Source organism: Platalea leucorodia, assembly GCF_965183815.1.
Source record: "Platalea leucorodia genome assembly, chromosome: Z".
NCBI classification, from domain to species: domain Eukaryota; kingdom Metazoa; phylum Chordata; class Aves; order Pelecaniformes; family Threskiornithidae; genus Platalea; species Platalea leucorodia.
This window is the reverse complement of record NC_138858.1, coordinates 36,248,109-36,263,816: the sequence shown is the minus strand read 5'-3', so window position 1 is coordinate 36,263,816 and position 15,708 is coordinate 36,248,109. Positions and strand designations below refer to the sequence as shown.

Below are 15,708 nucleotides of genomic sequence, written 5' to 3'. Positions count from 1 at the left end.
TGCTGCAACCCTATTTTCTAGGCAGCTCAGTCTGCCAACAGAAATACCAGATTCCACCTTCCTGCACTAGCTGAAAACAAGCCTATGGCTTTTATACAGGCCAAACATTGTCTGTCTTTATACAACTATGCAGGAGACATGCAACATAATCCAAACGGCACTTTCTTGCTGGAGAGGCTCTACTTCAGCAATGAGGGGAAAAAAAACCCAAACAAACAATACTTGAAGCATTTGCCCAGTACCACCTAAGAGTTTGGGGGAAGAATTTTTGGGAAAATGTCAGGTTCAACAGGAGTCTGACAGGAGGTATACAAGTGAGTAAACTCTTAAACCCACTGCTTCAGACTTTCTACTAACGGTACTGACCCTGGCTAGGACAGAGTTAATTTTCTTCATAACAGCTCATATAGTACTGTGTTTTAGATTTTTGACCAAAACGGTACTGGTGGCCAGCATTAAATGGTGACACTAACTCAAAGCAACTTACAGTCTTAGCACTTTATACTCAGTTCACTTTTTTTTTTCAGATTACTACAATGACAATTTTTTTTTTCCTGAAATGAAGACAAACTTCCCTGAGCACAAACCTTATTGCTGAATAACTGCAAAATATGATAAACTGAACAGGGACAAACTGAAATCATGCAAATTGCCCAATAAGAATAACAACGCTGTGGAAAATTTATAAGGGTCACTTAAAAAGGAGAAGACATGGATTTACGCTTGTTATTTTGGAATGTATAAAGAAAAAAATAACTTTTAAAAATACCTCCATTTTTAATCTTAAAAATAGTCTTTTCTTCTTTTTCCTGTATAGCCCAATAATCACAGCCTAATCAGCACTTAAATAAAGGGGTTGGACTTTAATATTGACAGATTTTTAAGTAGATATCTCAACCACTTGAGTTGAAAGTTAAAAACAAAACCAAGAAAGACTGCCCAGCCAGCTGTGGCTTATGCAGCCCCTCATCTGCTAATTAGACTGCAAAGATTTAAGATTTTTACTCTTATTGGCACCTAGGTATTCCCATATCAAATATGATTGCATTAAACACATTTTTGCAAATTAAAATACATACTATTACATAACAAATTCATAAGTACAACACAGTAAGGCAATAGCATTAAAAATTTAAGTTTCATACTTAGAAGCACAGTAAATATGTAGAACAAATGTCTTGGTCAATGTTCATTTTAATATTAGCCGTAAAGACTCAATCCACAGCAGAGCCAAATTTGACTTTCTGCCTCAACTGAGCCTCTGCAGTGATGCTGAAGCTTAAAAAAAATCTCTTTAAATAAGATCTTTCAAAGTTTACTTTAAAGAAAGCAAGTTAATACTGAAGTTACTCTTACTGAATGCCTAATATTATAGAAACAGGTCAAAGCTGTTCTCTGCAAGATTTACCACTAGGGAGAACAGAAAACCTACCCAAAAGACAATTACTGCTTTGGAAACTGCACTTTGGCAGCAGCATCCAGCTCCCCCCAGAATTGCTGAAGACCCTCTGGGCATGTGGAACTTTGCAAGATTGAGGAAAACGTACAGTTTTGAAGAGCTTTTCAGTCGACGTAACTACAGTAAACCTACAGGTATTGCCCACAGGAATTACATATATAATTACAGAATAAAACTGATACCAGTTTCCAAATAAAAAAATCATATAACCCATGTGAGGAAATCAGTGCATCACAGATTCAAGGCCAGGTTTTTAAGAACAACAAAAATCTCAAGAAGTTCCTTTATTCAATTATAACAGTACCAGGTCCTAAAAAAAAAAAAAAAAAAAATCTTTTTGTGAAGATATAAAAAAAATGCATCTTCATGTAAAGGTGTTATATGACCCATTTATGTCTACTGTTGCTAAAAAGGACAGAAACATAACATCGCAATTTACAAAATAAATCTACTTGCTCTTTAAGCAACATTTTGCCTGTTTTCTTCCAGTTTACTTGAACTGTAAGTTGGAAGCACTTTGTGTCTAGTATGTGATTTTCTAACAGGAATTGCATAGAGAAAACTTGTATAGACAGTTTAAAATTAAGATTTTAAAAACTGTACTATTTTCACCTTTAAAAAAATTACTAGCTTTGATGTTAAAGTTCAGTTTATGTTAGCCATTACTTCAAACGCTTAAGCAGGCAGCAGTTTGTTGAGTTTGATATAATAATTATGCATAAAGCTAGGTAGCAGAGTGACAGCCACTGACTTACAATTAATTTTAATGAAAACATAGAAATATTTGTTCTGTGTTAGATCAAATGAATGCAATACAGTACTAGTCCACAATCAACAGTAAAAAGTATTGTGTTGTATTATGTGTCCTACACAACCTTTGTGAATATATGACCTTTAAGTTGCTGAAGGTTGCTTCAGAATTTGGCTCAGTTCAGGCAAAACATCTGTTCCCTTTGCAGGTATACTGTAAGGACTTTTTTCTCAGTTGGATTTAGAGCACAGCAAGTGAGCCCTTTTCTGACCGATCATATACACCCCAGCATTTGTAAATCAAGCTCTCGGCTGACAACAGCAGGTCCACATTCCGTCACCCTTTCGCAGCTAGCAAGGCCATTTGACTGCTGTGAGAACTGCTCTTATCATGTCATCAAATCAAAGCATGTTGAGAAGAGGGAATGCAAGAGGCATCTGCAGAATTCCCACAATGTAGTGACTTTGGAACATTGACAGATGCATCTGTCATTTTATACCTTCAACTAACCTGCTGTCCGCTGGCCTGACATAGCAAAGCTGTCCAAGAGTAACTCCAGCTCTCTCATGTTGTTTTCATACGTCTCTGTTAGAAAGACCTGGTGTTTCTTGGCCTTTATTTGACAGGAGATACAGACAAGACAAGAGGGGGAAAAAAAGAAACCCATTAAAATAGTAAATAGAAGAAATACAGATAACAATGGTATTTTTGTTCCCCTTTAAATTTAAGTTCCTGCTATATTTCTTCTTACTCCTTTTCTTGAGCCAAGAGACCTAACATGACATCACAAATAAGTAACACAGAACACTGAAACACACTTAAAATAGAACTAAAGGCTTCAAGTAGTCAAAAGAAAAAGAAAAAATGGTTGTACTAAAACCTAGTCTTGATCAACTTCTTTTAAAAATATCTTGATGAACATTAACTGCTGCCCATCTATGCAAGCAATGAAATCTATTGTTACACCCTGCAAGGGCATCCAGAAAGACACCAAACTACTGGCAGACAGACTAGAAATTCATGATTTGGCACTCAGTCAAATCCCACACCTATTCTCATTGCAAACCTGCCTAGTTTAGTTGTTAGTATCTTCCATGCTTGATAGTGACTTCTTCAATATCAAAAACTCCTCCTTATGCATGGAATATAAAGCAGCAGAGTCCTTCAGCTCCTATCACTGAATTTTCTTTAAAAAAGCTGTTCACTAAGTACAGCCTATTGTTCAAGTCAAGACACTGGCTTTACTCTGAGGGCAGAAAGGTATTACAGCAGATTTTTCAATTGCTACAATAGAAAGACTATATAAAATCATTCCTTCAATTTATATCTGATATTAAAATTGCAAATTTTCAAAGACATGCATCCGTAATTCCAGACAAGACCAAGGTCCTCTTGGACATATGTAGTTCTGACTTCTCAAAGAAATGTACAATTTTAGCAGTTGACTGACAAGAAGTAATGCATCTCAGCAGTTTAGAAAACAAAAAAAAAAGCCACAAAAATCCCCCGAAAAACCCACCCCCCAGCAATCCCTCCCCCTCAAATCAAGATGAAACTAGATTTAAATAACCTCACAATTTTCTTATGACAAAGGTTATGCTCAAAGATGTGTCATTACTTTTAATTACCCAATTTATTTTTATTCTAAATTCTAACACCTATTTGAGTAATTTCCATTTCTACTTGGTGATGGAAGGTTACTGTTTTTGTATTGAGAAAAATCCTACTGTTTTCTATCTATCTATGTATACACTATTGCTTTACTTATGCTTCACTGAATGTGTAAGTATCCAGTCAATTTCTCAAGTGTGGTAAACATCCTCCCCAGAAAAACTGCTACACACTGGTAGCATATAACTGTCAGACTAAAAAAACCAAGAAATGCATTTAATTCTCTGCAGTGTTCTGCACTATTCAGTTTAAATATTTTATAAATTTGCTTTACTCTTTCTATTTTAATTATATCTACTGTATATCAACTAATATATTATTCATATGTGTATTTCAATGTTAGGTCCCCTGTAGCATTTACACGCCTTTCCTTGTGTGAGAGTTTGTACTACACTTCATAAAGAATTTCCAAACCACTTCTATATATTCAAAAATAACTCTGTTTTAATTTTTACTCTATAAAATTATCTATAAAATAGAGCTTGTAATTGCTGAGTGCCAGTAAAAATGTTTTATGGGATGGAAACGCATTAAAATAATTTACTCTCATGTACTGATACAATCTCAAAGACCTCACATATTACAAATAAGAAAATATTACAATATGATCAGCATCACAATAAAATAAATACTCTTTTTATATAAACCACTCCAGCACAGACAAGGTCAGACTAAATCTTCCCAGAAAAACCTTTTCCCATGGAAAAGTCAAATGTGAGATTTTTTTTTTTCATTTGGTTTAGTTAATTTACCACAATTTAGTCAGTATATTCCAATCTATTCAGCCTTCACCACTTCTCTGTGCTTTATTTGCTAACTGCAACTACACTCCCTAAGCCAATTTCAGTCTCCTTCTCAACAGCAATAAAGATCAAATGGAAATTCCTCAGACTAGCCAGTTTCTCTGCACTTCAGCTGCAAAGTATTTAGTATCCTTCCTTTTTAACTCCCGTTTTCAATCACTGTCCCCATTATCAGAAATGGAAGAAAAATACTGTAAACTACAGTGCTGGAAATCCAGGCACAGGTTAAGAGTCCAAAAGGGTCTGAACATATCGATCTAATTTCTTACATCTCACTGACAGGTATCCAATAAGAACGTGTAGAGTCATAAAATCATGGAATAATTTAAGCTGACAGGATCTCTGGAGGTCATCTGGTCCCACTCCCCACTCAAAGCAGGGACATGCTTGAAGTCAGGTTAGGTTGCTCAGAGCCTTGTCCAGTCAAGTTTTGAGTATCCTCAAGGATGGAGTTTCAACAACCCCTCCAGGCAACCTGCTCCAATATCTCACAGTCCTCACTGTGTTTTTTTTCCCCCTTACAGATACTTAGAATTCCCTTTCTAAAACTTCTGTTTTCTCTCATACTTTCACTGCACAGTTCTAGCTCCGTCTTCTCCATAAGCACCCATTTGATAGTTCATGGAAGTAGCTATAACTCCCTTAGTCTTCTTCTCTTCAGTTTGAACAAACAGAGCAAGTATACATAACTCTTTACTTTGAAAAGGAAAATGGGAGTCCACAAGAGCAGAAGTCAAACATAATCAACTGCAACTGCTGAAAGATATCTTCTGCCAGATCCAGCTATTCCAGGGATGAGACTACTTCCCTCTCAGCAACTCCATCCATCATCATATCTGCATTAGGTGATGCTATTCCTGTAGAACTACTGGAAAGGTACTGGTGTGAGTGTTCCCTAGATGATGTCAAAAGGTAAATCGGGTGACAAAGTGCTAAAGCCTTTACTTAAAGACAGTTTGCTTCCCAGACCACATTAGTAGAACCAGGTAAAAGAACACTTGTAAAGTAAGCCTTCTGCTGACTTTGCTTGACTTCCTGCACCTCAGGATGAGCCATTCTTGACCTTGGAGGTGATCCTTGAAAACGACCTTGAAAATGAAAGGGAGCAGGAGACCTGTACAGATGCACAAGGAGCTCCTGACTAAATTCAAATTTTAACAGGAAGCATAAAGGAGGTGGAAGCAGGCATAGGTGACCAGGAGGAAATATAGAGACACTGTCCAAGCACGGAGAGATATGCTTAGGAAAGCCAAAATCCACTTAAAGTTGAATTTGGCAAGGGACGTGAAGGGCAACAGGAAAGGCTTCCTGAGGTACACTACCAGCAAAAGGATGACTAGGCAAAACGTGGGCCTGCTGCTGAATGGAGCAGGGGATCCGGTGACTAGGTTGCAGAAAAGGCCTTCTCAATACCTTTTTCTCCTCAGTCTTTACTGGTAGAACCTGCCTTCAGGAATCCCAGGTCTTCTTGTGACGTGTACATGAACACTTGAGAATTTAAAATTCTTGAAATATATTAGGAGTATTTCCTGTACCCCCCAGACACAATTCCCTCCCTCACAAAATATTCAGAATAGGAGGCTAGAAACCAAACAATATGGGAGCAAAGTCATACTTTCTGAACCCAGACTATATGCTGAATTGTAGCATACACAATGCTTCCCCAAGTCAAACTTCATATCCTTATGAAGGCTCCTATTATCACAAAATATCCCTTGAGGACAAAGTAATTTTTGGTAGAAAAATGTGTTTGGCAACATATTACTTAACCATTAACTTTAACACACAACCATACTTTTAAAGAAATTAAATAGAAGCCAAGTATTTTTCCTTACAAGTACCATAGGCTCCAGCCAGGAGAAAATCTTTTTTCCAAATGCTTTGTACTCTTATCTGTAAGGATAACCAGAATTATTAGGAAAACCTACTATTTATAAAAATTATTCCACCCACTGTCAGAATTATAATCTTCCAGAAGCAGGGTATTTGCATTTATCTGGGTAATTCCTTATTACCTTGGTTGCAAAGATATTTTCCTTAACTACCAGTATTCAATTTTGGTATCATTGCATTACCTGTTCCACAGCAGAAATGAAGTCCCATTGATTTTGCAGCATTTTCCAAAAGCTGTTTTGTTGAATAAAATAAATGCAAACTCTACGCACACTTCCAGAATAGCCTATGTGACCTGATGCTGCAAATGTGCATCTGTATCTCGAGGTCAATAACGTTTAAAAAAATAAACATGTAGGCAGGAGTTTGAGGCCTTTTCAAAATTAACGTATCAAACCCCTGGTAGTATTATGCAGGGAACTGGGGTCAAGTCCTGCAACGAACTGCCATTATTCCAAGAGGAATTTTCTCTACTTTGTTTATAGTTACAGGGATTTTCCTGTGTGGCTCTCTTGCACATGGACTAATTCACCCACCCGGTCTGCAGTACAAATCCCATCTGGTGATGGCAGAACAAGTGCCAAAGCCAGAACTATCCACACAGCCACCAAAAAGCAGTATGTTCAGGTACTCCTTGAAAAGCATTTGGGTAAATTCTTACAAAATCATGAGAATGTTTACCAGGCATAACCTTGGGGAAACCAAATCAAAGCATTTATAGAAATAGGCTCCAAATGACTGCTCCACAGTTAACAAAAAATGGGTTTTACTTGAGTGATATTCTGTATAGCAGAATAGTAGCACAAATTTTAAGCAATCAAGCATAAATTGCAGTATAAAAAACAAAACCAAACCCTCAATGACAATCTCCCTCCTTAGGCTACTATTTATTTTTGTTCAAGTTATCTAATTATTGAATACTTAAGAGTTCCTTGATTTTCTTGTATTAGCTAGAATTTTCTGTAGAACCCTCCTATAGAAGGGTCTTTAAAAAGTGTCTAGCCATATGTAAGTTAAATACAATTTCTCAAGAAATTTAGTGTCTCAGTTTTAATCATCTGACATAAAATTAATCAAAAATGCTCAAGTTTTATATGGAACTATTCTAGTTCCCTGAAGAGAGATTTGTAGCAATGTTTTGGTGGGAGAGGGTATTATGAAGTATCTCTTTGGGTTTTGGGTTTTTTTATTAGTCAGAGAAAATTTTTCAAGAACTGGCAACTTTAAAAGCATTTTTTAGGTGCTTGTCTTCAAACACTGGGACATCACAGCTTGAGTGACCTCTCTGCTTCCAGAATAAACTACAAAATTGGTTTCTTTGTAGAAAATCATATAAGCGTATGCTTCAGAGTGATTGGTCTTGTTAAATTAAGACAATAACAGAAGCAGCATCTGGGTGGGAACACTCCACCCCTGAGTTAAGGCAAGCAAAACAAGAATCAAGGTAACATAACATTTAACAATCATTAGCACAAAATTAATGAAGACTGCGTCTCAGTTTTTTTGAATTGAAAGGAAAAGCTCTGTTCACAATAAATCATCTAGATCAGATTTACATCTTTGCCATTGAGTACCACACTCTACTCCATAGAATTTGTAGAACAGAATCATAATCTTCAGGGTGTTTCATTGTTCAGTCAATACTTAAGACACTTGCGTTAAAGAACAATGGTTAATGCCTACGTCCAGGAACCAGATTCTCAAACACTTCTGTTCTGTCTTTCAGCTTACAATAATGTACAAGGCTATTGCAGACAGCCAAGATGTATACAGCACATGACTGCATGCATGGCTGTAAGAGAATGATTTATATGCCACACAGAAAAAGACAGGCTCTGGGTGTAATCTGTTACGCTACTTATATGCTAATTATGCTACTCCTGATAGTATCTATACAAAAGGAAGGAAATGAATACACAGTTCTTCTAAATTAAAGGAATTTATACTAAATACACTATTTTTAATGACTTCAACTTCCTAATATGCATTCTGGTGAATTGGCAAGTTCCCCAATACATTTCTCATAAAATAAAGGTTCAACGTCTCCCACTTGACCGGTACTAAGAATCACCCACTACTAGGTGCCAGAAATGTAAATATCCTGAGTAACTTTTAAAACTATTAAAGACACCTTTTATTCTTTCCATGGGGCAGGAATACAGCTGGGGCTGTTTCAGTTTAAAACAAGTTCTGAATCACAATGGCCGTTCTTCCAAATTCCTATTCTTCAAGCTAAAAATTTCTAAAAACCCTAGCTGGAAATAATGACAAGCTTGAGACCAATTTCCTCAGAAAAACATAATGGAAATCTTGAGAGCCTGCTCATGCTGAACATTAATAAGCAGTTTTGTTTGATACCAACAGATCCTATCACATTTGATCCATGCAGATTTCTGGCAAACTTCTGCCACATGCTGATATTTAAAATTAAAAGCAGCATAACTACTTTACTATACATTCAACTGAGCCATAAAAGAAAAAAGTCCTTTTTCATATAAAGTTTCCAAAGAATGTATTTTGTCCCTGCACAAGTCTGCTTCTCTAAAAACAAAGAGCCTTTGCTGGTTTGGTTCTATTTCCCAAATATTTTACAAACAAAAACATTAACTTATATTATAGCAGTACAGTGAGAAACCAATAGAAGATTATCAGACTGGAGTGGAAAGGACATATTCAGGATGTCTAACAATAGTATAAAATATAAGAAAGTAATTAATAGATCAAGAAAGCAGGAGGGGGAAATGAAGGGAAGAGAACACACTGCCATTTTCGCACAATTTTAGTATGGGTAGAGGGGAGCCTAATAACAGTATATAAAATGTTATCTATACTTAGTTTCTGCTAGAGTCTTCTGTTTTTTCATTTGGGGAAGAAAAATAACAAAAAACTGTCCAGACTGAGTAAACAAGACCACACACAGGCACTCCTGCTTCCCAAACAAATACAAAAGTCTTCAGGAAAAATACGAAGCCATCCAAGGTGATAAAAATCTAATCCCATAGGGGACCACTAATACAACTCCTCAGAAAATGAGTATTTTTATTACCTGTTCAAGACAGACTTGCGGTTTGAAATCGTTCCAGTAAAACAATTAAAACAACCGTTTCTATGAATAAGACAGTTCTTTTAACTGAGACAATCTATTCTGCTTTTTACCTTTCAGTAATGTAATGTTCATTTTGAGTACACTATTTAATACTGTTGCCATTACCAGAAACCTTGATCATGAACAGAATTTTGTCCTGAATTCTTGTCAGGTATAACACACATTTTACTAGGGAACACAAAACAAAAAGGAAAACTCATATCACAGCAACAGCTAGCAAGCACTCAAGGTTCCTAGTAGAAATTTTTCAGCTTGGAATTGTATTTTATATTAATAGCAATCATTACTGACTGTAGTTAGGGGAGACAGCTGCATTTGTCCCTTCATATTCCTTTTGTGCCTGATAAGATGACTTTTTCAGGTTAACTAGGCCAGCAAATGCCTTTTAATACATTAATGCTTGCATGGAAGAATCTGTGATTCTCCCAAAAGGAAGAGGGGTTTTTGATTTGATTTTTCTTCAGTTTATTGGTTATCAATCTGCCTGGGAAGTGGATAACACTAAGACAATGTATGGAATAACTCCATCAACTGAACAGAAGCTATCAACAAGTCTGAAGATCCTCTGATGCAGGTCTCTGCTCCTGCTCACTGATTAGCACACCACCTGTAAGCAGCAGGGAACAAACCACATTCACCTTCCATACTCACAGCTCCAAGAGAGAGAAAGAAGAGAAATTTGCAAGCCAGTAGCAAAAAAAGTTTACATTGGCTAAGTACAGAAATACTGCAAATGCTACTACACAATGGAAGGAGAGGTTTTCTAGATGTCCTAAGATCTTTGCTTTGTCCCTGCTGCTATGCAGCAGGATGGCAAAATTGTTCTTCAAAGTTGAGTTGGGTAGAGACAATGGGAGGGCCCCAATTGGTCATATAAAAGCAGAAAGATTTCAGAAAATAATCCAGTAAAATACATCCAACATGACGAATCCACACCAAACAAAATTCCCTCTGCTTTGTCACTTTCAAACAAGCAATTTTCAAGCAATTTTTACAGTCAAATGCTTGCACTAAAAACAAAATGTTATGCGAAATAGAAATAAACAAGACTACAATGGTAGTTAATAAAGCTTGGAGAAGAAGAAAGCTTGGGCAGAAAGACAGAACATCCTCCACAAGGAATCATAATCCCTATCTACAAATTGCCTTCTTCGCTAGGAATGCAAACATAAGTTACTCTTTACTCATAGCCATACTTCTAAAATAATTGTTTTCTGCAAATAATTCTTCAGTTAAACACATGGTATATCACTTAAAATACATTTTTTAATTAGCTTCTCCAGTATATCAGCTATATTTACTCATGTTTTACAAAACAAAGTAACATAAGTAAAACCAGAGTAACACAATGGCAGAGTTCTTCCACAGCTCAGCACAGCAAATACTGATGATGTTCACAGTATGCTTAAATCCTAAACAATGAGTGCCACAGGCCTTTTGTCTTACCATTGCAAGTTCCCCCTGTAATTCTCTGCAGGTTTTTTCATTATTCTGTAGTCTCTCAGAGAGGTCTTTAATTACCTTCTTCTTTTCCTCAATCTTCTCATTCATTTGCTTGCTTGTGGAGAAACACTCTCTTTCTAATCTGGAAAGTTTCAGCATTAGAATATTTTTATGAAAAAATACTTTTGTCAAGTATACTACATACTTCTAAAGATAATGAATATGGCACATACGTTAGCACATCATAGGGCTTCTGAAGTTGCTTTTTTTTTTTAACTGAAGAAAGTTATATATTCCTTCTAAGAAAGGCTTTTCAAGAAGTGGTTATGCTCTTTTCAGTTAGCAATACTTGTGTTAGGCTTTCAGTCATAAATTCACTTGGTCATTTGGATATGGCCTCCAAATTACATATAATAAACAGAATTAATCATATTTTAATCAACACAGTAGGTATCTTCAGAAAGACCATGTCACATCTTGCATAATAAACCCTGATTTCAAGTACCAAGCTTGCTCCTAAAGTTTCCACATACCTGACTATATTCTACTCAAAATGCCATGAGTTCAAATTTTTCCACCAGCAGACTGTTCTCAAAATTTCAAACCGTTCTTGTACTATATCAGTCCTCCTGGTACTCAGGAAAACAGATACATAAAGAGCCTGGCATGGCTAAACAGGCAACTCGTGAGAAAGCTACAAGGCCAAACAGCAGCATACAGAAGACAGAAGCAGGGACAGGAATCCAAGGAAGAACTTAGAAAGATTGCCTGAGTATGTAGGCATGGTGTCAGGAAAGCCAAAAGCTTACCTAGAATTGATGTTTGCAAAGGATGACAAAGACAACAAGAAGAAATTTTACCACTGTGTTAAGGCAGGAAAGAAAACATGGACCTGCTTCTACACAGACCAGGTAATTTATCAACAGTGGACACAGAGAAGGTCACCACACTCAATGCCTTTTTTGCCTCAGTCTTCGCTGACAAGGTCTCCCAAGCCTCTATGATCAGTAAAAGGGCCCAAAGAGGAGAACAATTGCTAGTATTACATGAGGATTGAGTCTGGGATTAGTTGTAAAAACTCAACCCATAGAAATTCAAGAGGCCAGGTCACCTACACTCAAAGGTTCTGACAAAGCTGGCCAATATCACAGCGAGGCTGCTCAATGATCATCTTTGAAAGGTCACAGAGACTGGGAGAGGTCCCTGGCAAATAGAGAAAGGCAAATGTCACACCTATATTGAGAAAAGGGCAAAAGGACAAGCCAAGGAACTATACACCAGTTAGCTTCATTTCAGTCCCAGGAACGTCATGAAGCAAGTCCTCTTGGAACAAATTTCTGGACCCATGAAAGAAAAAAAGGTGATTGGGAAGAGTCAGTGAGGATTTACCAAAGCTAAATCATGTCCAGCCAACCCGGTTATATTCCATGTTAAAATGACCAGATCTGTGGACAAAGGAGAGCAAGTAGATTAAATGCACCTCAAATTTAGCAAGGCTTTTGGCACTGTCTCACACAGTGTTTTTATAGCCAAGTTAGAACTTCAGTCTAGATATGTGAACATTGATAAAAATGATTTGATGGTAAAGCTCAGATGGTAGGGGCTGGTAAGAAGTGGAATACTGTAGGAGTCTGTATTAGAATCTGTTTAACATCTTTATCCATCACCTGGATCAGGCCAAGAGTGCAATCTCGCCAAGTTTGCACATAACAGTGAACTGGGTGGGGGTAGGTCACGACACAACACAAATGATACACTCAAGAGAAGGGCTGCCATTCCCCAGAACCTAGAAAGGGAGAAGGAACAGGCTAGCATGAACCTTCTGAGATTCAACAATGACACATGCAAAGATCTGAATTTAGGAAGCTAGAGCCCCCTGAAGCGATTTGGCTGGTAACTGGCTGGGGAGCAGCTATGCTCAAAAAGGACCTGGTAATATTGGTAGACAGCAACCTAGCCACAAATCAGCAGCATGGCACACAAGTAGAGATAGTTAACGGCATCCTAATCTGTATTAGTAGTAGCATAGCCAGAAGATCGAGGGAAGTGACTAATCACCTTTTATTTGGCACTCTTTACAACACATCTAGGATAATGACCAGTTTTAAGCACACACCTCCCCCGTAATACAGGAAAAAAAGTTGGAGTGAGCTCAGGGGAGGGCCACCAACATGGTCAGGGGCTGAAGTACATATAAGAACTGGTATGTTCAGGCTGGAGAAGAGATAACATTAGGGTGTATAACAGGCCCCCCAATATCTAAAAGGATGTTATTGACAAGATACAGCCAGTCACTTCACAGCAATGTATTGCTAGAGGACAAGACACAACAGTCACAAATTGAATCCAAAGAGGTTTGGAGAAGAAGAAACTTTTTCCACCTTAATGACAGTCAAACAGTGGAACAGGCTCCCAGAGAGGTTGTGCCATCTCCATTCTTGGAGGTTTTCAAGACCTAACTGGATGAAGCCCTGATCTCACAGCCCATCCTGGTTTGAGCAGAAGGTTGGACTATAGATCTCCTGCAATCCCTTTCATCCTGAACTATTCTTTGATGTAACTCTTAGCGGTGGGAACATCCAGCTGTCTCTCATTTCTTTATCTCGTCTCCTATCACTTCTGTCTCACTAGAATTGAAAGTAATGCAAAGAGCTTAAAGTTCTTCCAACTTCGAAACATTTGGATCAATATTGTCACTTCCTGACTTCCGACTTATTTCTTATAGATCAACATAACTTTTTCACCAAAAGACTACTTTATCAGTCCTTCAAATACCTATGTGCTTCTGCTTCAGACTGGCTAATTTTTTAGATGGTTACTTCCTATTCTTAGAGAAAGAACTTGCCTGTCTCAGTGCCCCAGAGTAGCTTCTACTCCCACAGCTTTCAAGAATACAGCAAAAGCAGTTCCAATTTATTCTATGTCATGCTCTCACTCTTCAAGAAAAGTAAATTCACACAGAGACCTAAATCCCATGTTGCTTCCAATTTACATAGTGCTACTGGGTTCAGAGCTAATTAATAAATTATGCAACCCAGAAAAGCCTGTTTGCTTGGTTTCAGTTATTACAACCATCTTTTTCTGAGAAAATAAATTCTCACAGTTTTATATAGCTTCCAACATTGGTATCATTTACCCTACATCAAGTCCAGCTAAAAAGACATGCAAGTGTTCTAGCACAACAAATGACAGTCTCCAAGACTTTCCAAAGACTAAGGCTTAAAGACAAACTCATGGGACTTCTCCAGAAAAAGCAAAAATATGATAGGATGCCAAATCATGGCTTAAAAGAAAAAGGCACACTCCTGACATTGTCTGGAGTCCAAGGACCCAGCCTTCAAAGGTAAGTAGATCAAAGGCTCTTGTATTCTCTCTGAAGGGATCCGGTGAAAGCAATCACTGATATTCACCAGTGTTACTGATACTTGTGTGCTTCAAAGAATAAAAAAGGCGCAGGAAACAGATGAGGCAGTACATGCCTACCGCATGTAATTACCTCAAGGGAACTGAGTATATTGATGTCCATCTGAGATAAAGCTTGACCTTCACTACCTATCTTTATGGAGCTCCGGAAATTTAGGTATCTGGACTAACAAAGACTCACATCTCTGTCACTAACTTAGTGGAGTGTAATTTGCAATTTCTAATTGGTTACAAAAAATACAGAGTTGTTGCAAGAGTGCTCACATTCGACACCTAAAGGGATAGTGGAGCTCCACATGGTAACGACTGGACAGCATTATTCCATGTGCAGGCAGTACTCCACTTAAGACTACTTCTTGACATAAGAGGTCTTTGCTCATCTGAGGAACTAACATAATTCACAGAATTAAATGCTCTGACAAACTCTGTTTGTTAAGGAAACTTAAGCACACATGCATACTACTTTGGGGGACTGGGGCCTAATGTGATGAAATCAACCAATCAAAACTCTTTTAAAAATTTTAGGTGAGGAACTCCTATACTTTATGAACTTTCTGTGAGGCCAAAAGGAATCTTCATGACATGAACTTGTACTAAAAATTACTACTGAGCACAGATATCTAAGATAAAACACCTTGTAGCAACATGAATATAAGAATTTGTTAAAATAGAGAGGAGTACCTGAGAGAACAGTTGTGATGAAAGTTAAAAAGAGCAACTGGAGGCAGACAAATAAAAGCATTAAAATGCCAAATGTACTAGAAACCCTGAGAATCAAATTGTTCTACCAATATGTAACTCCAGTGTAAAGCATTGAACTCCTTTCAGGACCTAGTATGTTTGCACGATGTGTGTTTTACATTTTTCATGCATACGTAACACTTGAATAAGTTACTGTATTTTTAAAATTCATTTATGCAGAATTCATGACTCCATATTTATTTCACATCAAATAATAAAATCAGAACAAGCAACCTTCTGTAATTTTAACCCTTTACTTGTGACTACTTCAAAGCTGAACATGACCCATGTGTTCAGACTCACATTCATTTTCTAAAGAGCTATAAAGATAAAAAACAGTGCAGTCCTGCATTTCAAAAGTTAAGTACTTTTGAAAAGTCATAGATAAAATTTCTACAAGTCTATTAACTCCCTAGAT

The 15,708-nt window shown here is 37.2% G+C and overlaps 1 protein-coding gene across 1 annotated transcript in view; it reads right to left on the bottom strand.

Annotated features, from left to right (window-relative positions):
* Positions 1–15,708, bottom strand: part of CCDC171 (coiled-coil domain containing 171) — a 158,146-nt gene that overhangs the window by 110,961 nt on the left and 31,477 nt on the right. The window contains 2 exon segments of the mRNA XM_082336783.1: positions 2,721–2,823; positions 11,130–11,268. Coding sequence (XP_082192909.1) covers positions 2,721–2,823; positions 11,130–11,268 — 242 coding nt within the window.